The 27,411-nt window shown below is 35.6% G+C and overlaps 1 protein-coding gene across 1 annotated transcript in view; it reads left to right on the forward strand.

Moving 5' to 3' along the window:
- Positions 1-27,411, forward strand: part of c12.2 (von Willebrand factor A domain-containing protein c12.2) — a 574,487-nt gene that overhangs the window by 178,991 nt on the left and 368,085 nt on the right. Inside the window, exon 14 of the mRNA XM_090380213.1 lies at positions 16,226-16,464. Within this exon, the coding sequence (XP_090236339.1) occupies positions 16,226-16,464 (239 nt within the window). The remainder of the gene's footprint in view (positions 1-16,225; positions 16,465-27,411) is intronic.

Consider the following 27,411-nt stretch of genomic DNA (forward strand, 5'->3'; position numbering starts at 1 on the left):
TTTTCTACCGCACATTTCTGAAGATTATATAGAATTCTAGAGGTCACAACCATAAAACAATAAAAACAATTTACAGTTTTGGTTTATTGGGCTTTGTGTTTGTACAATCTGTTATAAACAGGTAGTAAACTCGACCTTTTGCTTATTATAATCAAAATTCAATTTACCTGGGGCCAGATACTGGTTCACCTAAACTTCGCTCTGAAAAAAACAAAAAAATAAAGTGAGTGCACTCTCTAAAGCCGCATTTTCAGGTTTCAACATCGTCGTTTTCCTGCTACACCTTCCTTCACTATCTATAATCGACACAAATCCTGTTGTAGCATTGGAATTTTTCTTGATGTTGTAAATTGTTGGAGTCCCCACATTAAACTCTGGAAAGATTTCCTAAATTTTCACCTTTTCTAATTCTATTAATAATTTCCGTTATTTGTTGCAATTTAAAACTACACGTTTTCTTTTCGTTCACATTTTACCATTAAAAATTGAGAAAAATAATAAATCGCACAGTTTTGGACCAATATTATTCTTACTGAATCTGGAGCTAAACTAATTTGAAATTCACTCATGGTTTACGAGAAAACCCAGTAGTCTATGATATTTTTCTACCGCACATTTCTGAAGATTATATAGAATTCTAGAGGTCACAACCATAAAACAATAAAAACAATTTACAGTTTTGGTTTATTGGGCTTTGTGTTTGTACAATCTATTATAAACAGGTAGTAAACTCGACCTTTTGCTTATTATAATCAAAATTCAATTTACCTGGGGCCAGATACTGGTTCACCTAAACTTCGCTCTGAAAAAAACAAAAAAATAAAGTGAGTGCACTCTCTAAAGCCGCATTTTCAGGTTTCAACATCGTCGTTTTTAAGTTTAAAAAAATTAAAAAAAAAGAAGAAAGATCAGCCTTTTAAATTATTCCAGATAACCAATGTTCTACTGTATTTCTAAAGAATTAAAAATTCCATTACTTCTTTTAGGGGACAAAAGGTTAACGTTTCACTTCTTACAGTGTACTATGTTTGAAATTGCCTTGTTTTAAAAAAGTATTAGTTATGTAAGGTTTGTTTAGACATATAAGTTAGTGCAAATGCATTGTGTCTATATGCAATAAATTAACTGAAGTTATTATAATGGTCCTCTTTCATTATATCTCATATTGTGAATGCCTATAATATAATAACTCTTCCCCTATAAATATTGAATAAGTAACACTTCCCCAACAGAGAAGAGAAGACTATTGTTACTTATTCTCAGTGGACATCACCCAAACTGCTGCTTCAGGGTTATTTGGCCCTTCATTGGCAAGTGGGTAGGTACTTTAATGGTATAACGGCATTTTTTAATATGTAAGTTTTTTTTCAGTACAATTCTAAATATAATTATGCCATGTTTTTAAGGTTTTCTGGTGTTAATATATTTTTTGATTTTCCTTTGAAAAGAGATGCTTTTGGAACATATCTAAATTTATTATCCTACATTAATTTAAAAACTAAATGTAAAACTGATGGTATCAATACTTAATATGAGCAGGTATAAATGTACCTTGTTGGAGGTTTAACTAATAATTATAATTACATAACATTAAGCCTAGCTTAACTATTGTGATGCCTAAAAGCATTAAAAAAAAATCAATTTAGCATTTATATTTTTTTCCTTTTTAATTGTGCTCATTTTATACCCATTCTGTAAATTTTTTTGAATTTTTATTTTATTAGTTGCTTCTTACTTTTGATATATGGACTCTATACAGAGCTGACATTTTCAGCCATTGGAAGAATATAATTTTTATATATTCTGATCATGAAGTCAGTCCTGCTGAATTTCTTAAATACCCTTTATAATAGTCTTAGTTTCTGTGCCACTGCATTAACCACATTAAATAGGGAATTATAATTTCTGTAGAATTTTTTTTAATCCAAGCCTTGTTTATTTTTTTTTGCAACCCTCTGAAATGTTACTCCTTTGAACTCAGAATGTATCCTTCATGCTGATTTCACATTATTTTAGATAGAATTCTAGAGGTCACAACCATAAAACAATAAAAACAATTTACAGTTTTGGTTTATTGGGCTTTGTGTTTGTACAATCTATTATAAACAGGTAGTAAACTCGACCTTTTGCTTATTATAATCAAAATTCAATTTACCTGGGGCCAGATACTGGTTCACCTAAACTTCGCTCTGAAAAAAACAAAAAAATAAAGTGAGTGCACTCTCTAAAGCCGCATTTTCAGGTTTCAACATCGTCGTTTTTAAGTTTAAAAAAATTAAAAAAAAAGAAGAAAGATCAGCCTTTTAAATTATTCCAGATAACCAATGTTCTACTGTATTTCTAAAGAATTAAAAATTCCATTACTTCTTTTAGGGGACAAAAGGTTAACGTTTCACTTCTTACAGTGTACTATGTTTGAAATTGCCTTGTTTTAAAAAAGTATTAGTTATGTAAGGTTTGTTTAGACATATAAGTTAGTGCAAATGCATTGTGTCTATATGCAATAAATTAACTGAAGTTATTATAATGGTCCTCTTTCATTATATCTCATATTGTGAATGCCTATAATATAATAACTCTTCCCCTATAAATATTGAATAAGTAACACTTCCCCAACAGAGAAGAGAAGACTATTGTTACTTATTCTCAGTGGACATCACCCAAACTGCTGCTTCAGGGTTATTTGGCCCTTCATTGGCAAGTGGGTAGGTACTTTAATGGTATAACGGCATTTTTTAATATGTAAGTTTTTTTTCAGTACAATTCTAAATATAATTATGCCATGTTTTTAAGGTTTTCTGGTGTTAATATATTTTTTGATTTTCCTTTGAAAAGAGATGCTTTTGGAACATATCTAAATTTATTATCCTACATTAATTTAAAAACTAAATGTAAAACTGATGGTATCAATACTTAATATGAGCAGGTATAAATGTACCTTGTTGGAGGTTTAACTAATAATTATAATTACATAACATTAAGCCTAGCTTAACTATTGTGATGCCTAAAAGCATTAAAAAAAAATCAATTTAGCATTTATATTTTTTTCCTTTTTAATTGTGCTCATTTTATACCCATTCTGTAAATTTTTTTGAATTTTTATTTTATTAGTTGCTTCTTACTTTTGATATATGGACTCTATACAGAGCTGACATTTTCAGCCATTGGAAGAATATAATTTTTATATATTCTGATCATGAAGTCAGTCCTGCTGAATTTCTTAAATACCCTTTATAATAGTCTTAGTTTCTGTGCCACTGCATTAACCACATTAAATAGGGAATTATAATTTCTGTAGAATTTTTTTTAATCCAAGCCTTGTTTATTTTTTTTTGCAACCCTCTGAAATGTTACTCCTTTGAACTCAGAATGTATCCTTCATGCTGATTTCACATTATTTTAGATAAATAACTAAAATCTGTTTTATTTAAATTTAGATAGTATTATTGCATCTGTTTATTTATTTACAAGTGTAAATATAAATTGGATATCAGATCTAATACTAAAATTATGGTATTGTATATAAAAATATGATGACATTTGAGGGCATATCCACATCTGGATGTTTCTCAGACTGTTCCTTTCCAGTTGTTGATGTATAAAAAATATAGTGAAGAGTATTCCTATTGCAAATAGAAGATAGATCTAACTCAAAACACTCCAAGACTAGCTACATCGCATTTTGAATTGCTTCAAAATTATATGTTTGTTGTTTGTTATTTGGTTTTTAGGAGCATCAGCAACTAAGGCCATATTTCTCCGGGGATATGGCAGTGGTCATTCCCTGACCTTTCCGCATCCTCCGTATTTGGTGGTCACGGGCTCGAACCCCGGTCTAATCAAGAAGCGTGTGCTATGCACTGCTGCTTCTGCCCGCCTGGCTACGGAGGCGCCTCAAAATTATATAAATAATGAATGATGTAATATGCTAATGAATTACATGAACAACACCAAAAACTGCTAAACGGATTTATTAGCATTAGCAAAGGCACATGATGCAAGAAAACAAGCTTATATAGCGTCAGCCAAAAAAAAAAAAAAAAAAAAACACCAATTCTAATTTCACCCTTCCACTCGCTCCAAATGTTTGTCTAGTTCTGCTTTGAATCTATTTAAGCTATCAACTTCTACAATGACAGATGGAAGTTTGTTCCAGCAATCAACTACATGCTGGCTAAAGGCAAACTTCCGCACATCTATCCTACAATTGTCTTTATGCACATCTATCCTCAATTTGAATTTATGTCCTCTCAGACGATTATTCTGAGCAAGAGGAGGAATCTCATCAGCATTGAGCATGCTTAAACCATTCAAGGCTTTATACACCTCAATCAGATCACCCCACAGGTACCTACTCTCCACACACTGTAATTTGCAAAACTTTAGTAGCCTTTCTACATAAGAGAAACCCTTTGTTCCATTCACTAAACTTGTTGCCCTTCTCTGTACTCGTTCCAGCAGCTCTACACCCTTCTTGAAATGAGGCCTCCAGACCTGTATACAGTACTCTAGGTGTGGCCTGACCATTGCCTTATACAAGGGAATAATCACCTCCTTATCCCTGCTAGAAAAATTCCTGTATATCATTGACAAGACACCGTGAGATACTCTTGCGGACTTTCTACACTGATATGAAAACTTCATATCTGCCTGCACAATTAACCCTGGGTCCTTTTCATTCTCTACCACTGTCGATGTAGTACCACACAGTTGATACGTTACTCAGAACTTTACATTTGTTAATGTTAAACTGCAGCTGCCACCTCTCAGCCCTTGTGCTCAACTTTTCTAGATCCTGTTACAGCAGCATACTGTCATTAGTGTAACAATCCTGCTAGCCTTCGTATCGTCTGCAAACTTGGACATTAAGCCTCATATACCATCATCAATATCAGTAATGGACCCAACACTGAATCCTGGGGGACTCCACTAATAACATTAGTTCACAAAGAGTAGTGTCCATTGATTACCACTTGGTCTTCTCCCACTCAACCATCCCTTTATCCATAGCAGCAATTTGCTCCAATGCCACATTGCTCCAATTTGTGCAGCAGTCTTCCATGTGCGACAGTATCAAAAGCCTTTCTAAGATCCAAATATATGATATCAAAGTTATACCCTGCATCCAGTTCATTTGCGACCACATCATAGTATCCAATCAAATTGGTTAGACAACACTTCCCATTAACAAAACCATGCTGTGTCAGAGCTATAACTGAAGTCTTGTCTATATGATCCTGCAGTGCTTCTTTAACCAGAGCCTCCATTAATTTCCCTGGAACAGAAGTTAAACTAACAGGTCTGTAATTACTTGTCACCCTTTGATCTTCCATTGTGAATTGGGGTGCATTTGTACATTTCCAGTCCATGGGTACCTCCCCTGAATCCAAGGAAGCTCTCATAATTATGGCTAAGTTTTTGCTTACTTCCTTTGCTGCCTCCTTTAATATAACTGGATTAATTCCATCCACCCCCGGTGCTTCCGTAGCCAGGTGGGAAGGAGCAGCGAGTGCGACGCACACGCTTCTCGATTAGACCGGGGTTCGAGCCCGTCACCCCCAAATACGGAGGATGCGGGAAGGTCAGGGAATGACCACCGCATATCCCGGAGCAATATGGCCTTAGTTGCTAATGCTCCTAAAAAAAAACCAAACCAACCAACCATCCACCCCAGGTGCCTTTCTGATGTTTATCTTCAACAATTTCTCTTCCACTTTGCTCTCAGTTATTACAAAATCATCTAGCTAACTGTCAGTGTTTAATTCACCTCTGGCATTGCCCTACCTGAGTAACTCCTCATGTGTGAATGTAGATGCAAAATACTCATTTAGTTTATCTTCAAACAGGCCTATGGGGCTGGGAAATTCCATACAGCAATAATTAAAGACAAACACCAGCCAAGGAATTAAAAATTTTTACTATAAAAATAAAATATACAGAAATAAAATATAATGAAAACACTATCGGAAGGCTAAAATATTACAATAAATTACGATAAAATAAACTACGATAAAAACGTTAAAAATATAGTTAAAAATACCGAAGCAATAAAATTATCTAAAATAAACTGGATTAAAAGCGATAAAACCTGAAGCTTTCGGAGACTGCTGTCTCCTTCTTCAACAGTATACTATTACTGCAATGACACATCCTTAAGTAGCAGGACCATGGCACTCGTGCACGTGGTCCATCAGACACATGGTTGGCATTCCCCACGCACGCGTCGGAACTCATTTAGTTTGTTAGCTACCTGAGATCATCGTAAACAGTTGAACCATCGATATCCAGTGGACCAATCTGATGCATCCCCTTCTTTCTAGAGTTTACATAAGTAAAGAACTCTTTGCTGTTTTTCTTTGCATCTTTTGCCAAATATTTCTCATAATCTGCCTTTGCCTGCCTAAACTCCTTTCTGACTTGGTTACAGAACATCTTATATCTATTATAGGCTGCTATGTCAACCATTAATTTATATGTATGCCATGCATTTTTCTTCTCTGCCACATGTCTCATTAGTTCATGTGACATCCCTTTAGGCCTAAACCTTGAAATATTACTTAGTTGGTATGAAAAGCCTAGTAGCTTCCAAAATTAATTCTTTGAATGCTTCCCATTTTCAATTTGCTGTTGGTAACATCATCAGTTATTCCCACCATATAGAATTTAAATACTGTCTCTGACCTCTGTAGTCACCTTTACGAAAGCAAAAACCCTTCCCTTTACTGCTGATGGTAGTTACCTCTTTGATTAAATCCCACTTCAGCACACTGTGATCACTCCCACCTAGTGGTTCCTTTATCTGCAGATTCTTAATGCATTAAGAATCACTACTGATAATCAGATCAAGAGTATTACTCCCTCTAGTTGCCTCCCAAAAATGCTGCTGTAGAAAACAATCATCCAATAAATCCACAAAAGCATTGCTAGTGTTTAAGTGACCAACCCACAAATTCCAGTCAGTAGCTGGGAAATTAAATCCCCATTATAAGACTCTCTGCTTTACTGGCCCACTCTATTTCCCTGTATAGTTGTTTATTATACTTATCAGAGTGATAAGGCCTAAAACACACTCCTACTCTCAATTTTGATTTCCCAGTGCCATGTCACACCAAACTGGCTCAACACTGCACTGTCCAGCCATGTCAACTGGCTGTACTTCCTTGGATTTTGTGTTTCTTAACGAAAACATAACCCTTCCTCCTTTCCTATCCTGTCTATCCGTCCTATATACGTACTCCCCAAATTCTATTTGTGCATTCCTTATATCTGTGTGACACCACATCTTTGAAATCCCAACAATATCTGCCTTTGATGTTTTGACCAACACCTCAAATTCATCAAATTTATTTACAAAACTCCTAGAATTGGTACATTCTAGGAGTTTTGTACATGCAAGTATACATGCACCTGTTCCTATTCTTAGTTACCCTAACACAGCCCATGTGTTTATTTGTACCTCAGTGACTCCCAACAGTCTCTGTAATACCTGCATCTTGTTTTCCAGGCTGCTGCTCATTCCAATAGAAGCAGTGCAAGAATCACTTTCACCTCTGCCAGTGGCTACTGTTAATCTATTAGTCCATGTATCCCCCAAAGCTAGCAGTTTTCCGACCCACCTAACTTGAGAGCATCAGCAAATATTCTTGCACCCTTTCTATTTAAGTGTATCCCATCCCTGTAGAAGCAGTCTCTCCTGTTAACAAGCACAGACCAGGCTGAGAAAAATTCTACCCCTTGAGCCTTGCACAGTCTCTCCACGGCCAAACTGATCGACAAGGCTCTCATCATATACTCCCTGCTATTGTGTCTGGGTAGAATTGCAGACACTTTCAAATCCAACCCAAATTCACGGCCTTTTTTGAACAGTGACCTGTACTTGTTAAGTAATTCCGCCGGTCTCCTACTCTTAATATCATTAGTACCAACATGTACAACAATATTACCTTTTGTGCCATTAAGAGATGATATCTGCTCTACAATATCATCAAACTTTGCTCCTGGCAGACATACCCTGGTCCTGTTCTATCTATCCTTTTTGCACAATATGTTCCCCGTTTCCCTGACTATTAATAGAGTCACTGACAACTACTAGTTCCTGTGGGACCAGTTCATTCTGCCTTGGGGGTTGCAGCTATGTTACGCGATGTTCAAGTGCAGCTCTGGCATTGATGTGGGTAGCTGAGAGCTTGGTTGACCCCTCAATTTAGATCCTTCGAGGGCATCCACCCCTGTCCTTCAAGCTCTCATGTAGGCCCATTAACAACACTGAATTGTTGCCTGATTTCCTCACACTCCTTACATCATGCACAGGCAAAGACATTCCCCTTGGCAATATCATGTCCGGTCCCTGATTGCTCCACAAAATCAAACAAGCGGTACATTTTAAAAGACTGTGATTCAGAGGACAACTGTCCCCCTCAGTTCTCCCCTGAGTCACAGCACTCCCATTAGCTTGTGCCTTTTGCTTTGCTGCTCTGGTCTGAGTCATGATTTCGATTTAATTTCAAATAAAATTTCAATTTCAATATAAAATTCTAACCCTAAACATATATCCCAATGCAGTGATAAATTATATCCCAATGCACTATATATATATATATATATATATTTTTTTTTTTTTTTTTTCAGTATCGAGTATTATCTCCGAGTTTTGTTATGTAACTTCTGTATCTCCTATCAAGTTATATGTATTAATTAATAATGTTACATTTGTAAAACTAAGTCGTTATATGTATTTAGTTAAAAAGGTATAATTTAATTGACAATGAAGTTTAACAAGATTAATAAATTTTACTGATTAATTGATAATACTATACTATACTAAGCTAACAGATTTCTAATACCCGTGCTACGTGTTTTGCTATCTAGTTTTACCTTAAACCTTATGCTATCTAGTTTGGGATATACGCTGTATCGTATAACAATGGTGGCAAGTTATGAACGGTAAATCTATGGACACTAAGTATTAATTAACTTTCAAAATCATGCTATCTAAATTCAAAATAAACCAAGGAGCAAGGACTAGGTCTATAAGCTACTTATAGAAAATAATTTAATATAACAATTAAGTCAATAAAATGGCTAAATATAAATAAAAACTTTGTGTTTGCCGGAGCTGCAAAAACTTATAAAACACGTGGATTATATACAAATTAGTGCTGACAAAAATTCTAAAATAAAATCTATTCAGTTTTAAAATATTTTCTGTTATGCATGAAAACATTATATACTGTGGGTAAGAAAAAATCAGCATAGGAAGCTACAAATGGACTTAACAAATTAAAACTAAAATGTAAATTTTTTTGTTATACACTTTAACCCTTTCAGGGGGTATCTTCATAGATTCGTGTTTTTCATGTGTGAGTTTGAGACCATTATTATCAAGTGGACCAATCTGATTCAACCCCTTCCTTTTAGAGTTTATATAAGTAAAGAAGTCATTCTGGTTTTTCTTTGCATCCTTCGTCAAAGGTCTCTCATAATTTGCCTTCGCTTGCCTAACCTCTTTTGTGACTTGATTACAGAGTAGCTTATATCTACCATAAGCTTCTGTGTTGCCTGATAATTTATATGCATCTCATGCATTTTTCTTCTCTGACATGTCACATTAGTTCATCTGACATCCATATCGGCCTAAACTTAGAACAGTATTTCTTAGTTTGAACAAAAAGCCTAGTAGCTTCCAAGATTACTTCCTTGAATGCTTCCCATTTAGAATTTACTGTTGGTAACATCATTAGTTGGTCCCACTGTATAGAATTTAAAAAATCTCTGAGACCACTGTAGTCACCTTTACGAAAGCAAAAATCCTTCCCTTTACCCCTAATGGTAGTTAAATCTTTAAGTAAATCTGACGTCAGTACACTGTGATCACTGCCATCTTGTTGGTTCCTTTATCTGCAGATTCTTAATGTATGAATAATCACTGCTGATAATCAGATCAAGAGTATTACTCCCTCTGGTTGCCTCTCTAACATGCTGCTGTAGAAAACAATCATCAAATAAATCCACAAATGCCTTGCTAGTGTGCGAGTGACCAACCCACAAGTTTCAGTCAATATCTGGGAAGTTAAAATCCCCCATTATAACACAATCTGATTTACTGGCCCACTCTTATTTCTCTGTATAATTGTTCATTGTACTCATCGGAGTCATTAGGCCTATAACAAACACCAACCCTCATTTTTGCTTTCCCAGTGCTTATGTCACACCAAACTGACTCAACATTGCATTGTCCATCCATGTCAACTGGATGCACTTCCTTGAATTTCATGTATGTGTAAAATTCCAATTCTGCATTGCTTATATCTGTGTGACAACAATTCTCTGATATCCCAGCAATATCCTTCTTTAATGTCTTGACCAGCACTTCAAATTCATTAAATTTGAATTTTACAGAGGATACAAAGGTTGGTTGGGTTGTTAATGACAGTAAAGACAGTATGCTACTACAACAGGATCTAAAAAAGTTAGGCAGATGAGCTAAGAAGCGGCAACTAAAGTTAACATTGACGAATGCAAAGTACTACGTATGGGTAGCAGATCCCAGTGTAATGTACCAACTGTGTTGTATACTACACTCGGGGTAGTGGAAAATGAATAAGACCTGGGGGTAATTGTGCAGTCAGATATGGATTTCTGAGAGCAATGCAGACAGGCTGCCAGGACAGCCCATGCAGTTTTGTCAGAGATATACAGGAATTTTGCCAGCAGGGATAATGAGGTGATTATTCCTTTGTAGAAGGCAGTGGTCAGGCCACACCTTAAGTACTGCATACAGGTCTGGAGGCCTCATTTTTGCAGGGATGTAGAGCTGCTGGAATGAATACAGAGACGGGTAATAAGATTGGTGAGGGGAAGAAAGGGGTGCCAAGGAAGACTTCATTTTTGCAATTTGCAGCATTTCGAAACTAGGCACTTGCGATTGGGAGATAAGACTTCAAGTTACATGCATGAGTAGAATCTTTTGCTTGCCATTGGCCATTCTCACTAAGTTGCAGAAGTCCTCATTGGTGACAAGTTTTCACATTTCTTTGCAATTGCGCCGAGTCGGTTGAGCGTGCCAAGCTTTAGATCCGCATTCATCTTGCTGTTTGGATGATTGTAAAGTTTCGAAAGGGGGTCTTCTTCTTGTAGTTGTGTTACAAGGTTATGCAGGTCATTACCGCATGCTTCTTCAGGCTGACTGTCATCGTTGTCTTGACACATTGTCTCACATATTTCTATCGTTTTGCAAATATCCAAGTCTGATTTATACAATTTGTGCTGTTCTAGTGTGAGCTGTTCATTTTCATTGTAGATCTTGACACATGTCACTCAGAAAATTATTGATGCAAAAACATCTAGGCACCTAACGATGGAATGTTATGAAAATACAGATTGTAACAATCCAAATACTTGTATTGTTGCAATCATACTATTCAAAAAATGGCTACAATCAATTAAATGAGTGATTAGGCTATTGGCCTAACCTCTTCCAAATGTCAATTCGGTAGAGTAAGCAGTGGGTGTGTGCATAAAACATTACATCATTCATACTAAATGTTTCCAACTGAAGTATGATGCTAATGTCACTAAGATTAAATCGGTAGAGTAAATATCAGGCGGGAGCATAAAACGTTACATTGTTCATGATTTTGGTTCTAGCTGTTCAATTTTAAAACGGTTTTGATTTTCGTCAAAGATGTTTACATATAAAACATCTTTCGTGTTTACAGGGTACACACACAGTTTTTTTTAATGTCTCTGTGTTTACTTGGTTATATCCCAAAGCCTAATTACTGATTATTAAACTAGTTTCAGTGAAATCTATTAAAGCACTCAGGTTGCTAATAGCTTCTTCCACTCTCAACATCAACATTTAAATCTACTGGTCAATTGTTTCCATTTGTTCTAATAAGCAATATCAATATTCGTATGATTTAGCTTATCTCTATGTGTAGTCAACTCAAAAATGAGATGACTGAATATAGGAGAATTTCCACTACAATAGACAATCAGATTTTATTTAAAATAGATTTAATTTAAATAGCAAGCCTTAAATGCTAATTCTTTAGCCACCTATGCAATTACATATATACATAGGTAGCCATTAGCATTGAAGATATTGAAGAATTTTCAACCATTTATAAAAAAAAAGTCAGTCTTATGAGCTATATAGTTACTAAATATTACTAGCAATAGGTAGAAGTTGACTCCATGAATTAAATGCAAGTAAATAACGTACATATAACTCAAAAATTTATCAATATATGGGGAGAATATAATTTCATCTTTCTAACTCAAATGCCAGCACCTTCCTCTGTAAGATGTGGGTATTGAGACAACAGCTGCTTCATGTCTCCAACCCAGTTATCAGTTCTCCACTATATAAAAACCTATCTTCTTTCTTCTGTTTTGTTTGCGGTTGAAATCTGGTCAGCTGTAGCCCTTCTCACATTAAGAGACTCCTCTTGGAATATTGGCTATTAACATGGGCTAACTTAAAAACTGGCCATAAACACACCATCTCCTGCTCCAATGATAGAAAAATTTAAATTGGGTTCCACTCAAGAAGTTGCTTCACATTAATCTTTACATGCAATTTCCAAACTCTTCTGAAATTCTTGACAAGCCTGTTCTGGGATAAGGTTGGTTGGCACATTTCAGATTAGACAGAAGCCATCATTAATTCTTCTCTCTAATCAAATATTTTCTGTTGATAGATTCTTTCTTTGTCCATTGCACAAACTTATTCAGTATATCAATGTTGATATATTTCTGTTATCTGTAGTAGTAATAGTAGTACAGTCGAATCTCATTAATACAAAGTTCAAGGGGCCCAAATTTTCACGTTTTGTAATAGCGTGGTTTGTAGTAAGGAGCTCCCCCAAAAGTGTTAAAATTTTACTGTCTTTTTTTTTTTTTTTTTTTTGTACATATTGTATATCTAAGAATAATAACTAACAGTAATATAAAAAATAAATTAATAAAATAAAATAATAAAAATAAAAACAAAAACAAAAGCCTTGTCTAACAATACAGTAATAGGAATAACGTATTTTAAAGATTTTATTTTATTTGTATGATAAACTAAAAAAAAATCAATTAACAGAAATGAAAATATTGTACAGTATATATTTTTGATATATACTGTACAATATTTTAGTATCACAGTAAAAAGAATTACAATCGTAATATAAAAGGAGACATACAAACCATTAACCTTTTTAGTATATTAATCTAATTTAAAGAAAGAATCCAATTTTGTTTGCACAGTTTTTGTTCTATATGCATTTTTAACTACAGCACAGACATTATCAAGTGCAATAGTTGTTTCTTTATCAACATTACTGCAGGCCAACATATTCTCTATTATGTTAAATGCATTTTGGGCATCTTTTTTAGATGGCAATGTGTGTGCTTCTTCACTTTCGCTGTCGCTGATAACAAAAACATCATCATTTTATTTGGTGCTCAGTAGCTCTTCTGGTGTTGGCATTGCAGTGTTAGCAACTTCATCATCCACCTTCACAAACTCTTCAAATTTGTCAACGAAATCCATATACCCCTTCAAATTTCTTCATTCCTCAATGTTGCTATCACATTCGTCTGCTGGACCATGTTTTTTGATGATATTCTCTCCAAAGCCATTCTTTCTGAAGCAGTTGATTATTACACTTGATGCAATACTGTTCCAAGCAATAACAAGATTACAGATAGCATCGAAGACATTCCAGTTTGGCTACAAATTGTTCCCTCCTTCTATGTTGTGGATCAAGTACCTTATCAGGAGGGATCTGTATGCTCTCTTGAGGTTATAAATAATGCCTTGATCCAGTGGTTGCATTAAACTAGTAGTATTGGGGAGTAAAAACAACAGCCGTATATTTGTCAACTTAAGTGTCTCAGCAGAATGTGCTGTACAATGATCTAGAATCATCAAAATGTTCCTTTTTTCTGTAGCCATTCTTCTATCCAATTTTGATAACCAAGACCGAAAAATTTTGACCATAAACCAAGCACTTCTATGACCTCATAATCACAGGGAAGTTGGTCAACTGCTTTAAAACATCTTAGCTTGGAAAACCTACCAATCACAAGTGGGCATAGTTTTGTACTGCCATCTGAATTGCAGCATAACAGAACAGTGAGTCTTTGTTTACTAAATTTTCCACCATGAGAAGACTCCTCGAACAGCAAATGTTTTGCAAATTATAAAAAAAAACCTGTCTCGTCAAGATTAAAAATATCCTTTGCCTCATATTTTTCAAGAATAGACTGTACAGAACACAACCAGTCTGTAGCCTTTCCTTTGTCGACTAATCCAGACTCACCGCAAACATTTCGTGAAACCAAGTTATTCCTGTCTTTAAATCTTTGGAGCCAGCCACTGTTGCATTTGAAGTCACTAATTCCATGTTGCTGAGCTACATAATTTTCAAGCACCATTTTCCTTCTTTCCATCCTATCAGCCTCTTGTACAATTTTTTGTTTAATTTCCATTTTGTCGCCATAACATGCCATTTATGTTTTGTCGCCATAACACTGCTAGATAAGATTTAATATAAATAAATTTTAAATTAATTTAAAGACACACATTCCAAAAAAGACATCAGCTCAGATAAAATGGCACAAAAAATAGATTGTTGTATATGGTAGCAAAAGACACTTTGAACTGGGGTAACAATTGCAACTGAGAGTGAGTGAGTGCATGTAAACTTAGAAAAACTTTTTATTCTTTTGTTAATTGAACAACTCATCCTTCAGAAAGATGATTTTCAGAGTGCACTTGACGTTGTAGCTACCGTAAACTGCTTTTGTTTACACAAAACTAATTTCTAACAAGTCAGTGCCATCCTTCGGGAACTAGGGAGCCGCATGGCCAGAGGCAATAATCAGACAGCTATGCCAAGATTTGTATTAAACATACAAAATGACACTATTTATTTCTCACAGGGTGAAAAAGAACTTTGTAATACATATTAACTGAATTTTGTAATAAACGAATATATATACATACAAAAGCCTATCTTTTCACAGGGAATGGTATGTGCTTTATATGAATGAGTACTTTGTATAAAATGAGTTCGTATTAACAAGATCTTACTGTTGTATTAGTAGAGGCATCTAATGCAAGAAAGCAAGCGTATGTAGCATTAGCCAAAAAAAAAAAAATCCATTTCACACATCCATTCCGTCTAAAAGTTTGTCCAGTTCCTCCTTGAATTTATTTGAGCTATCAACTTCCATAATGACAGATGGAAGTTTGTTCCAGCAAACAACTACCTGCTAGCTAAAGACAAATTTCCATACATCTATTCTACAACTGTCTTTCTCAATTGGAATTTATGTATCCTCAGGTTTTTAATCTGAGCAAGAGGAAAAATCCCATCAGAATTGAGCCTGCTTAACTCATTCAAGGTCTTTACACCTCACAGGTGCCTAGTCTGTAGATGCAGATACTGCAATTTGTAGAACTTAAGTACAGAATTCCTCATGTGTGAATGTAGACACCATTACTGAAAAGAAATTGTTTAGGCCATTCTATCTTCTAACCTTTAAGGGTGTGTGTGTGTGTGTGTGTGTGTAAAGCAACTTCTTGAGTAGAACTCATTTTAAGTTTTCTCTCATTTTAGTGTCTTTTTTATAATATTTCTTTCTTGATGTAAATAAGACTCATTTTGTTATTCATGCATCTTTTTAATCTGATGCAAACTCTTCTGGTGTTGGCCATGACAGGTATGTTATCTCCAGTCAGTTATCTGGCACAGATAAATGGATATTTATTTATGTACAGTAGTTCATCTTTATTACGTCTTCTCTGATGAAAATAAATGTAATTTTACTCAATCTGAAAGAATTATATGCTACTGATATTTTTGATATACAGAAATAAGCATAATTTTTAATCTTTGTTTAATACTCAAAATTGTCTTTTGATTATAAAATAATTTTAAAATGTATTGTGAAGAATTATTCTTCTAATGCATATGTGCCAGTTATTATAAATCTTGTGATTAATTTAGCTCATTTCTGTTATTGTTAAGTACTTTTATTGGGATGAGTGATGACTGAATATTTCACATGAATCTTTGCAAATGACAGATGACTGAGAAGTATTTAAAACATACTATGTAAAATGAAAAGCCCACTTTGTTTACATTACTAAAATGTTTGCTCTGCTGTTCACTAATTCCGTATCTCTCTAATAAATCTCATTAATAGATATAAACTGATTTTCCAGGGAACTGGTAAGTCTGCTCTAGTGAAACAGCTTGCAAATTTATTAAAGTATGATGTGGAAGTAATAAGTCTGTATCAAGATATGTCTTCAAGAGATTTGCTTCAACAAAGAATTACACTTTTGAATGGTGACACATCATGGCAGCAGTCTCCATTAGTCACAGCTGCTAGAGCTGGAAAGTTGGCTGTTTTAGATGGATTGCATCGTATACATCCAGGTACTTTTGCTGTTTTACATAGGTAAGAATTATAAAATGATACTAATAAAGTGCAAAATCAAAATTATTTGTTACATTTGGAGATACAACTAAATATGAAGAAAGTTAGAGAAAGTGTATTTATGTATTATAGTTGGTTTATTTTTCTACACATTATATATATTTCTTCTGTTTGTTCCCATTATCAATTCATATACTTAACTAATAAAAGTACATTGGATATTATAATACATAATTTTATGCATTTTTAATGTACATCTATATTACATCTGTTGTAATGAAAAATGTAATTTTACTCAATAATCTGAAAAAATTATATGCTACTGATATTTTTTACTGTACGGAAATAAGCATAATTTTTAATGAATTTATGGGTCTCTATCTTATATATCTATATTAGAAAGAGAATAACTATTCACTCTTTGTCGTGCTGTCTGATGATGTCACGCTGTCACAAAATAGTGACATCTTCAGATAGAGATTGAAGGGTGAGATAAATGTAGAAAATCATAATGACTTCAATGTGACACAGTCATATATCATCCAAGTTCCCCATGTGAGGATCACTCAAAAGTTCTTTTCCACAGTCTTTTTCTCTTCTTTAATTTTTTATTTATTTTTTCCTTTCTATTTTTCTGATGCTTTTAGACTTCACACTGGAGAAGATGATCATGCTTAGCAAGACAATGGTTGTAATTGAAAGATGGGATCAAAGAAACTATTGGGATATCCTTACAAAATTACAAGAGGAGTGGAATGGCACAGAAGATAGAGTAGACTGGAGAGCACTTGTTCATTGTCAACCAGGAACTGAAATTGATTTTGTAGAACCTTGTTGGTAGCTCTTTTCAGTTTCTGATTCCTCTTTTCAATTCAGCAAAATTTGAAATCATTCTGATGCCTTTGTTCACGAATGGTACCCTATGGGGCAAAAAGACAGAAGTCTACTGGAGAAAGATACAAGTTGTATGTCAGATTGGGCAAACATGGTTCAGTGAAGTTTTGAAATTATTTCCTTGTTTGCAAACTGGTGTGTGGTCTTCCATTGTCATTTAGGGCATCCTCGATGTCCTTTTCCACTTGGACTCACTCTAAAAATTACTTGAGTTTGCTCAAGGTAATGATGCATGCTTTAGAATTTAAGGTTTAACTTGTATGCATAATGTTTATCAAAATCACACCTTCCATGTCCCTAGAGATAGTGGAACCACTCCCTACTTGAAGAGCAGCCTTTAAATTCACCTGTACTTTATTAATTTAGCATTACTAATAGCATTATGATGCAAGAAAATGAGCTTTATACAGCTTCAGCCAGAAAAAGAAAAAAAACTTCACATTTCGCCAATCCATTCCCTCTAATAGTTCCTTGAACTTATTTCAGCTATCAACTTCCACAACAACAGATGAAAGTTTTTTCCAGTAATCAACCACTCGCTGGCTAAAGGAAAATTCTTGCATATCTATTCTGCAGTTGTCCTTCCTCAATTTGAATTTACACCCACTCGTGTGAATAGTCTGGGCAAGAGGAAGAATCCCATTAGCATTGAGCTTGCTCAATACATACAAAGCCTTAAACACCTCAATCATATCACTCCGCAGTTGCTGGAATTTGTGTGAATTGAAGCCTTCTCTGTACTCATTCTAGCAACTCTACATCCTTCCAGCTGAATTATATGCTATTAAGTTAGTACTTAGTAAGCATATTGGTCTTTCCATCTCATCTGCCATAATTTACACAGACTCCATCAGTGCTGTCTCTGCCATAAGAAAAAATTTATGCAGCTTGTTTTATGCATCTGTTTCAATGTAGAATGAGAAGAGGAGAAAAAATTTCTCCTCTTCTCATTCTACATTGAAACAGATTCATTCTCAGCTATTCTCCTGCAGTATGTCCAATTAATCAATCAGGTTTTGCTGGATCCCTGGCCATTCTGGAATTCCAGGAAATGAGAGAGTGCTGACTTTGTCTCTAAACATCCTCGACCCACTCTCTCACAACATCCTCAGGCTCCTTACACTGACTATAAGTCTGTCATATGCAAAGTGTGCTACAAAAGAAGATCCAAAGCTGTGGCTCTCTGGCTTCCAACAAAACAGACGAGAGGAAGTGGTACTGGCAAAACTCAAAATTGGACACACTCATCATACTCATCTCTTCCTATTATTGGGAGAAAACCCACCACAGTGCTTATCCTGTCAGATGCAGCTTACGGTCAGTCATTTTCTGGTTGATTGTCCCTTACATTCAACCATCCGGTCAAACATTTTTCAGTCAATCTCCACATTGAATACATCACCTGATTTATCTGGGGGCTCCTCCATAGCCAGATGGGCAGGAGCAGCAGTGCATAGCACACGCTTCTTGATTAGACCAGGGTTCGAGCCCATAACCACCAAATATGGAGGACGCGGAAAGGTCAGGGAATGACCACCGCATATCCCCGGAGCAATATGGCCTTTGTTGTTAATGCTCCTAAAAACCAAATAACCAGCCAATACCTGATTTATCTAATTTCTTAGGAAATGAAGCAAATATTGAAGAACTTTTATTGTATATAAAATATATTGGTTTGTACAGAAGAATATCATTTAACATCTATAATGATATGCTTCTTGCGAATTAACAATGAACAGACACAATTTGGCCTTAGTAGCTCTTGTGTCGTTAATACCAACAACAACAACAATCTTCCTAAAATGAGGCCTCCAACTGGTATGCAGTGCTCAAGGTGTGGCCTGACAATTGCCTTACACAAAGGGATAATCACCTACTTATCCCTGCTAGCAAAATTCCTGTATCATTGATGAGACCCCTTGACCTGCTCTGTTTAAAACACTTCATATCCAACTGCACAATTACTCCAAGGTCTTTTTCATTTTCTACCACTCTAAGTGTAGCATCACACAATTGGTACATTTCTGTGGGGTTACTGCTACCCATATGCAGTACTTTGCATTTGTCAATGACCTTGCACAGATTATTCATTTACCTACAAGAATACATACCGCACAATCCTAACCATTCAGCCAACATGCTTGATCTTTTTTTCACAAACAACCCTTCTAAGTACACAGTCGAAGTGAGTGGTCCTTTAGGCATGCACCTCAGATCACAACTCGGTGATTGTGATCTGAAGTGCATGCCTAAAGATTTTCTGCAAAAGAGCCTTTATCACATGGCTATTCTCAACCTCGTATTGTTTGGCGTTATAAGAATGCAAAATGGGATAACCTGCGAGATTTAATTTCTTCTTTTCCTTGGTCAGATTACTTTTTCAAAATTTCTGATGTCAACGTTTGCTCAGATTGTGTCTGAAATTATTCTTGTAGGAATGGAATCCTTTATTCAACACTCCACTTTAAAATCTTGTCCTTTATCTAAACCTTAGTTTTCTAATAAATGTGCTAAGGCTGTTCAAGAGAAGAAAGTTGCATATTGTAATTGGCTTGTTTCCAATTCTCCAGTTTCGTTTTCTGCCTACACCAATGCTCGTAACAATTGTAAAGCAGTTATTAATCAGTCCAAACTAGATTTTGAACAGGCTAAGAGTAGAAAACTTGCTTCTTGCCGTAATGGTAGCCGAGCATTCTGGTCTCTTGCCAATAATATTGGCTGCAACTTTTGTCCATTTCTGCTCCCACCTCTGTCAAAACCAGATGGTTTTGTTGTCACTTCAGCCAAGGATAAAGCTGACCTGCTAGCATCTGATTTTTCTTCCAACTCATGTATTAATGATCTTGGTAAAACACCTCCCACTATTCCCAACATGCTCCATTCAATGCCTCCTGTGGTCTTCTGTCAAAAGGATGTCAGAAGGATTTTGATGAATCTTGATGCTAAGAAAGCTCCAGGTACTGATGGTATTTCTCCACTTGTTCTCAAAACCAGTGCTCCTGAACTTACTCCTGTTCTTTGCCACCTTTTTTCACTTTCTTATTCCAAAGGTGTTTTTCCTTCTGCTTGGAAACTTGCTCATATCCAGCCAGTTCCTAAAAAGGGTGACAAATCCCTCCCATCCAATTATTGTCCCATTGTAATTACTTCTACTCTTTCTAAAGTAATGGAGAAATCAATTACCCGCCAACTCTTAAACTACCTAGAAACCTTCCATCTGATCAACGATTGGCAGTATGGATTTCATTGGTGTCGATCCACTGGTGTGATATTCTAGCTTTTGTTACCCATTTATGGACAAATTCAATGGAAGAGTTTGGTGAAACACAAGCAGTTGCTCTTGACATCTCAAAGGCTTTCGATCGTGTTTGGCATAAAGGTCTTCTAAACAAGCTTCCATCTTATGGTTTGCCAATTGTTTTTTCTCTGATCGCTCACTGAGGGTGATGGTAGATGGCTCTCTGTCTTCTAACTTCTCCATTAAAGCTGTTGTCCCCCAAGGTTCAGTTGTTTCCCCCACTTTTCTCTTTGCATATTAATGACCTTCTTCCACTGACTGGAAATCCTATCCATAGTTTTGTCAATGATAGCACATTGCATTCCACTTTCCATTTTGAGAAACCTTGCCCTGCTCAATCAGCTTCGACTTCTTGAATATCCACTACCAATTCCTTAAATGCCAATCTCCAAGTAATTCTCCAGTGGGGCAAAGACAACTTAGTTGATTTCAATCCTTCTAAAACTCAGTGTTGTCTTATATCTCGCAAAAAGGATTCTTCTGCTCCTATGCTTCTCTTTGGTGACACTTTGATTTCTAGGCAAAATGATATATCTCATTTGGGGATTACCCTGAATTCTAATCTCTCTCTCTCTTGGCACAAGCACATTACAAATATTGCTTCCTCTGTGTCTAAAAAACTTGGTTTTCTCTTTCGCTGTCTCTTTCTCATATTGTTCCCACATCTGGGGAGTGCCCCAAAAACCTCTTTCAGGCTTCTCGATTCCATTCAGGTAGAGCAGTTAGGTTAATTAATGAATCTTCTCTAACAGAGTCTCTCCCCTCGCTGTCTCATAGATGTACTGTTTCTGCTGCATGCCTTTTCTACAGATACTTCCATGGGCACTGTTTTTCTGAATTCGCTTCTATAATTCCCGCTCTCTCTCTCTCTCTCTCTCTCTCTCTCTCTCTCTCTCTCTCTCTCTCTCTCTCTCTCTCTCTCTTTCAAAATAGTCCAAACATGTGCTGTCACCAGCCAACAACCATTTACTGTCCAACTTCAAACTCACAGAACAAACTTTTCATCTTCCTTGTTTATTCATTCAACTGCTCTTTTCTGGAACAACCTTCCTTCATACGTATTTCCTGAAAATTACAGTCTGCAGAAGTTCAAGTCCAATGTCAACAAATATCTTCTTTCGTCTTCTCAACCTCCAATCCAAGCACAGTACTAAATACTATAGGTTCTAATACCTCTCGTGTTTTCGATTTTCATAAAAAAAAAAAAAAAAAAAAACCTTCTGTAACCATTTCTTAGCACATCTGCCTAACTTTTCTAGATCCTGTTGCAGTAGCATACTGTCATTACTAACTCTGCCAGCCTTTGTATCATCAGCTGACTTCGACATTAATATACCTTCATCAGTAACATAGAGAAAACAAAAATACCATGAGGTATTGTTGTTTTCTATATTTAAGTGTTGTTTTGTTATTTATTGTTGTTGTATTTATTAATTAAAAAATGCCGAACCCTGCAGGGCTCCACTAATAACAGTCCACAAAGTAGAGTATCCATTGATTACCACTCTCTATCTTTTCCCACTCAACCATCCTATTAGCAATTTTACCAACTTGCCCTTAATGCCATTCTGCTCCAATCTGTACAGTAATCTTCCATGTGCAATAGTATCAAAAGCTTGCCTGAAATCCAAGTATACGATAGAATTATTTTTTGCATTCAGTTCGTTTGTGACCACATCTTAGTATCCACTCAAATTGATCAGAGAAGATTTCCTATTAACAAACCCATGCTGTGTCTGAATTATTACTGCAGTCTTGTCTAGATGATCCTGCAATGCTTCTTTAACCAGTGACACCATTATTATGTTCTCCAGAACAGAAGTTAAACTAACAGGTCTGTAATTACTTATTTCACCCTTTGATCCCCTTTGTGAACTGGAGATAGATTTGCTCATCTTTGGTCTGTAGGGACCTCCCCTAAGTCCATCGATGCTCTCATAATTATGGTTAAGGGTTTGCTTATTTCCTTTGCTGCCTTTAATATAACTGGATAGATCCCATTCACCTCCAGTGCCTTCTTATGCTTAACTTCAACAATCTCCTCCAGTTTGCTCTTAGTTATTACAAAATGATTTATCTCCCTGTTAGAGTTTAATAAGTTTCTGTCCTCCACTTCCCTACAGGATTCCTCATGTACGAATGTAGATGCATAATACAGTAAATCCCTGCTATTCGTGGTATCTGTATTTGCGGTTTCGCGTATTCGCAATCGCTGATTTAATATAAAATGAAACCTAAAAAAATGTGAATTTTAAAGCGCCGTGAATATTTTCCGCCATAAAAAAACATGGGCGTGGCTAAAATTATCTTTCCCGGTCAAAACAGCGCTCAGTGGGTGTGGGGAGAGGGGTGACAAAATCGCGAGCGTGGATGTTTTTCGCTAATCCTTGTTCAGTATATGTTATGCGCTTGTCATGGAAGGTTTCGTCGTTTGCTTTTAATTTATATGCTTATAAATTGAATAAATTTATCAATTTATAAATTGATATGCTTACAAAAGTGATAAATCTACCGTTTTGCAGTGTAAAACAGACTTTTTCGAGTGTGTTTCGTTTAAACACACTCGGAAAAAGTCACAATAAAGTTACTTTTTCAGAAGAAAGTGACTTTATTGCGGACAAGTTCTTTCTAACCCGTACAAAAATATGGCTACGAATAACAAGAGAAATGTGAAAATCTCAAAGAAAGTGATGACATTAGCGAATAAAATTGAGTTATTAGACAAAATTTCTAATGGTGAAACTGTCTCCTCAGTGGCAAAACATTATAAAATCAATGAGTCAACGGTGCAATCAATCAAAAAATTGGAAGAAAAAATCCGCCATAGTGTCCGTGAAAACACGCTAATTGCTTCAAAAATTTGCTCTGTAACTCATGATGTTAAATTAGAAAAAATGGAAAATGCTTTAAATCTGTGGATAGAAGACCGAACTCAAAATAAAATTCTGTTAAGTTCACTCATCATTCGTGAAAAGGCAAAACTCCTTTATCAGCACTTTAGCGAAACTGGTGATAGAACTGGCGGGATAAGTTTTTTTTAGCTAGCAAAGACGCTGGTTTGAAAGATTTGTTTGAAATTTCTAATAAATATTACATTTAATATTAAATTGTTTCTTATTTTCATTTCGATGCCATATGCTTGTATTTCACTACGTACTGTCTATGTACATAGTCATATTATGAAGGTACATATAATACATACATAGACAAAATTTTAGACTAGTTTTTCTTATATATTACATACTTTGGAACGGAACCCCTTTATTGCTATGGGAGCCATAACTCAGTATTCGTGGCATTTCTCAGGAACGTAACCCCCGCGAATAGCGGGGGTTTACTGTACTCAGTTTGTCAGCTTATATAACCGAAGAAGTCTTTGCTGTTTTTATTTGTATCCTGTGCCAAGTTTTCTTGTACTCTGTCTTTGCTTGCCTAACCTCCTTTGTGACTTGATTACAGATTAGCTTATATCTACCATAGGATTATGTGTCGCCCGATGATTATATGCATCCCATACATTTTTCTTCTCTACCACGAGTCTTGTTAGTTCATCTGACATTCATTTAGGCCTAAACCTTGAACAGTATTCCTTAGTTGGTATGGAAAGTCTAGTAGCTTCCAAGATTAATTCCTTGAATGCTTTCTATTTAGAATTTGCTGTTGGTAACTTGTCATTTGGTCTCACTTTATAGAATTTAAAAACTGTCTGAGACCACTGTAGTCACATTTATGAAAGCAAAAACCCTTCCCTTTACACCTGATGGTAGTTACATCTTTAAGTAAGTCCCACATCAGTACACTCTGATCACCAACACCAAGTGGATCGTTTATCTGCAAATTCTTAATGCATGAATAATCACTGCTGATAATCATATTAAGAGAATTAACCCCTCTGGTTACCTCTTGAACATGCTGCTGTAGAAAGCAGTCATCCAATAAATCCACAAAATCTTTCTAGTGTGGAAGTGACCAACCCACAAGTTCCAGTCAATAACTGGGAAGTTAAAATCCACCATTATAAGACATTCTGATTTACTACTCCACTCTATTTCTCTCTGTAGTTGTTCATTGTATTCATCAGAACCATTAGGCCTATAACACATTGCTGCCCTCATTTTTGATTTCCCAGTGCTTATGTAACAACATTGCACTGTGCACCAATGTCAACTGGAGGCACTGCCTTAGATTTTATGTGTTTCTCAACTAACAGCATAACCTCTCCTCTCTTCCTATCCTTTCTGTATATATTGTACTTTCTCAAATTCCAATTCTGCATTCTTTATATCTGTGTGACGCCACATCTCTGATATCCCAACAATATCCACCTTTGATGTCTTGAGCAGCAGCACTTCAAATTCATCAAATTTATTTACTATACTCCTAGCATCGGCATACATGCAAGTATACATGCACCTGTCCTTACTCTTAGTCACTAACACAGCCCATGTATTACTTTTTTCATAATGACTCCCAGCAGTTCTTGAAATCCCCAGAAATTTGCTTTCCAGGCTGCTGCTCGTTCCGATAGAAGCAGTGCTAGAATCACTTCCACCTCTGCCTGCGTCTAATGTTAATCTATTAGTCTGTGAATCCCCCCCCACCTCAAGCTAGTAGTTTTGTGATGCACCTAACACTGCCTTGATAGCAGCAACAAATATTCTTGCTCCTTTTCTATTTAAGTGTATCATCATATACTCCCTTCTATAGTGTATGGGCAGAATTGCATTCTGGACCCGAGGACAATCATATGTTAATTTTCAGTACGAAAAGAAATTTGCAGTTGTTAGCGCGAAGTGAACACTGTTATGCCGATGGGACTTTCAAAACTGTTCCCTTACTTTTTTATCAGCTGTATACGATACATGGATTCAAGGACAAAATATCGTTTCCATTAGTTTATGCATTATTGCCTAACAAATCTGAGAAAACAAGTCTGCTGTAGTATGTATCTCTACTACAGCAGCTGAAAGTATTGGAACCGGCTATGTCCCTGCAATCAATCACTATAGATTTTGAGATGGCAATGATGATTGCTTGCAGAAGAGTTTTTCCTGACGCTTCACAACGGGGTTGTTTTTTCCACTTTTCACAATGTATTTTTCATTCCATTCAGAATAACGGATTGAAACAACATTATGAAACTGATGCTAATTTTGCTTTAAATATGCAAATTTTGGCAACGATTGCATTTGTGTCCACTCCTATTGTGACGGTCGTTTTTGAACATTTGTGTGAAAATGGTGTTTTTCCTCCAGAATCGCAAGAAGTTGTTGATTATTTTGAGGATACATGGATTGGACGCCCAACCAGACAACATCTTCGTTGACTACCAAAGTATTCCCATGAAATGTGGAACGTACACCAGCTTGTTCTTGAAGGATTACCAAGAATGAATAATTCTGTTGAAGGGTGGCATAGAGGATTTGAGGAACAAGTCACTGCTTATCATCCCAACATTTGGAAATTTATTGATTGCATAAAAAAATAAAGTATTAACGAAATGTGCATTGAACAATATTTAAGTGGAAGTGATCTGGGCAACAAAAAAAAGAAGTATTGTGATGAATGAATTAAAAGGCTTGTTAGTGCATACGATGAACGGGGTGATATTTGTTGATTATCTAAGAGGTATAGCGAATAATATTTCTTATTAATAATGTACATACTGTGTTGTAAATATTACAGTTTCTTAGTAATTAATTATCCCAACGTGACTGATTCTGAAGATTGCATAAACATTCATTTTGAATTTTTGCAGTGTACTATGACATACCTAATGTTATAATTAGTTTAGTTTAAAATTAACCAATTGTTATATTGTTTAAATAATGGATTTTTTTACTATTTTTGTGATACATGTAACTATTAAAATACATAATCTACGTATTAAATTACATATTTCCGTACATGTGTTTTTTATTTCCGTACTATTCCCTCATAGTTCATAGAATTCCAAAAATATGCTAATTATAGCTTAAGGCAGAAACTTAAATAAAAAATAACTTTTTATGATTTGACCAAACACATCTCGTTGCTTCTAGATGTTAAAATGTGCTAGCAATCATTTGTAGGCTATAAATTGTTGCGATAAATTGACGCAGCAATAACCTGCCAGCGATTAATTGCTGGCGGTGAATTGCGGGCGATAAATTTTCTGGACACCCTCATAGACACCCAACAGAACACTGAGTTGGCACCTAATTTCTTGACACTCTCTGCACCAAGCACACACACACACACACACACACAAAGAATTCTCCTTGACTATATCTTGTCCTGTTCCAGAAAGTTCTGCATACATTTCACAAGTTGCACATTATTTTAGGCTGTGCTGCATTGGAGGATTGGCCCCTCCGGTTCTCTCCCAAGTCACAGCACTCCCACGACTTTGTGCCTCTTGCTTTGCTGCTGTGGTCTGGGGCATGATTTCCATTTAAATTCAATTGATTGATAATGAAAATTAATAAGATTAATAAATTTGATTGATCAATTGACGATTTATTGACAACTAAGCTAACAGAATCTTAAATGCAGTGATACATATTTGATTGAGTGTATCTTGAATTTTTGGATCAAGAGGACAGGGTCTTTATTTTGGGGTCATAACCACACACCCATAATTTGTCATCAGTAGTGAAACAAAGTGTTTGGAAGATACAATGTGTGTGGATCAGTAGTAGCATGTTAACAAAGGTCTTACACGTTAAGACTCACAGCTCTGTGTAATGATAGGGTACAAGGCACCAACTTAGCTGAAATGTGCTGCATTCTCAAAT

The sequence above is a fragment of the Mastigoproctus giganteus genome, chromosome 8 (assembly GCF_048544385.1).
Source record: "Mastigoproctus giganteus isolate SK-2022 chromosome 8, ASM4854438v1, whole genome shotgun sequence".
Taxonomy (NCBI): domain Eukaryota; kingdom Metazoa; phylum Arthropoda; class Arachnida; order Uropygi; family Thelyphonidae; genus Mastigoproctus; species Mastigoproctus giganteus.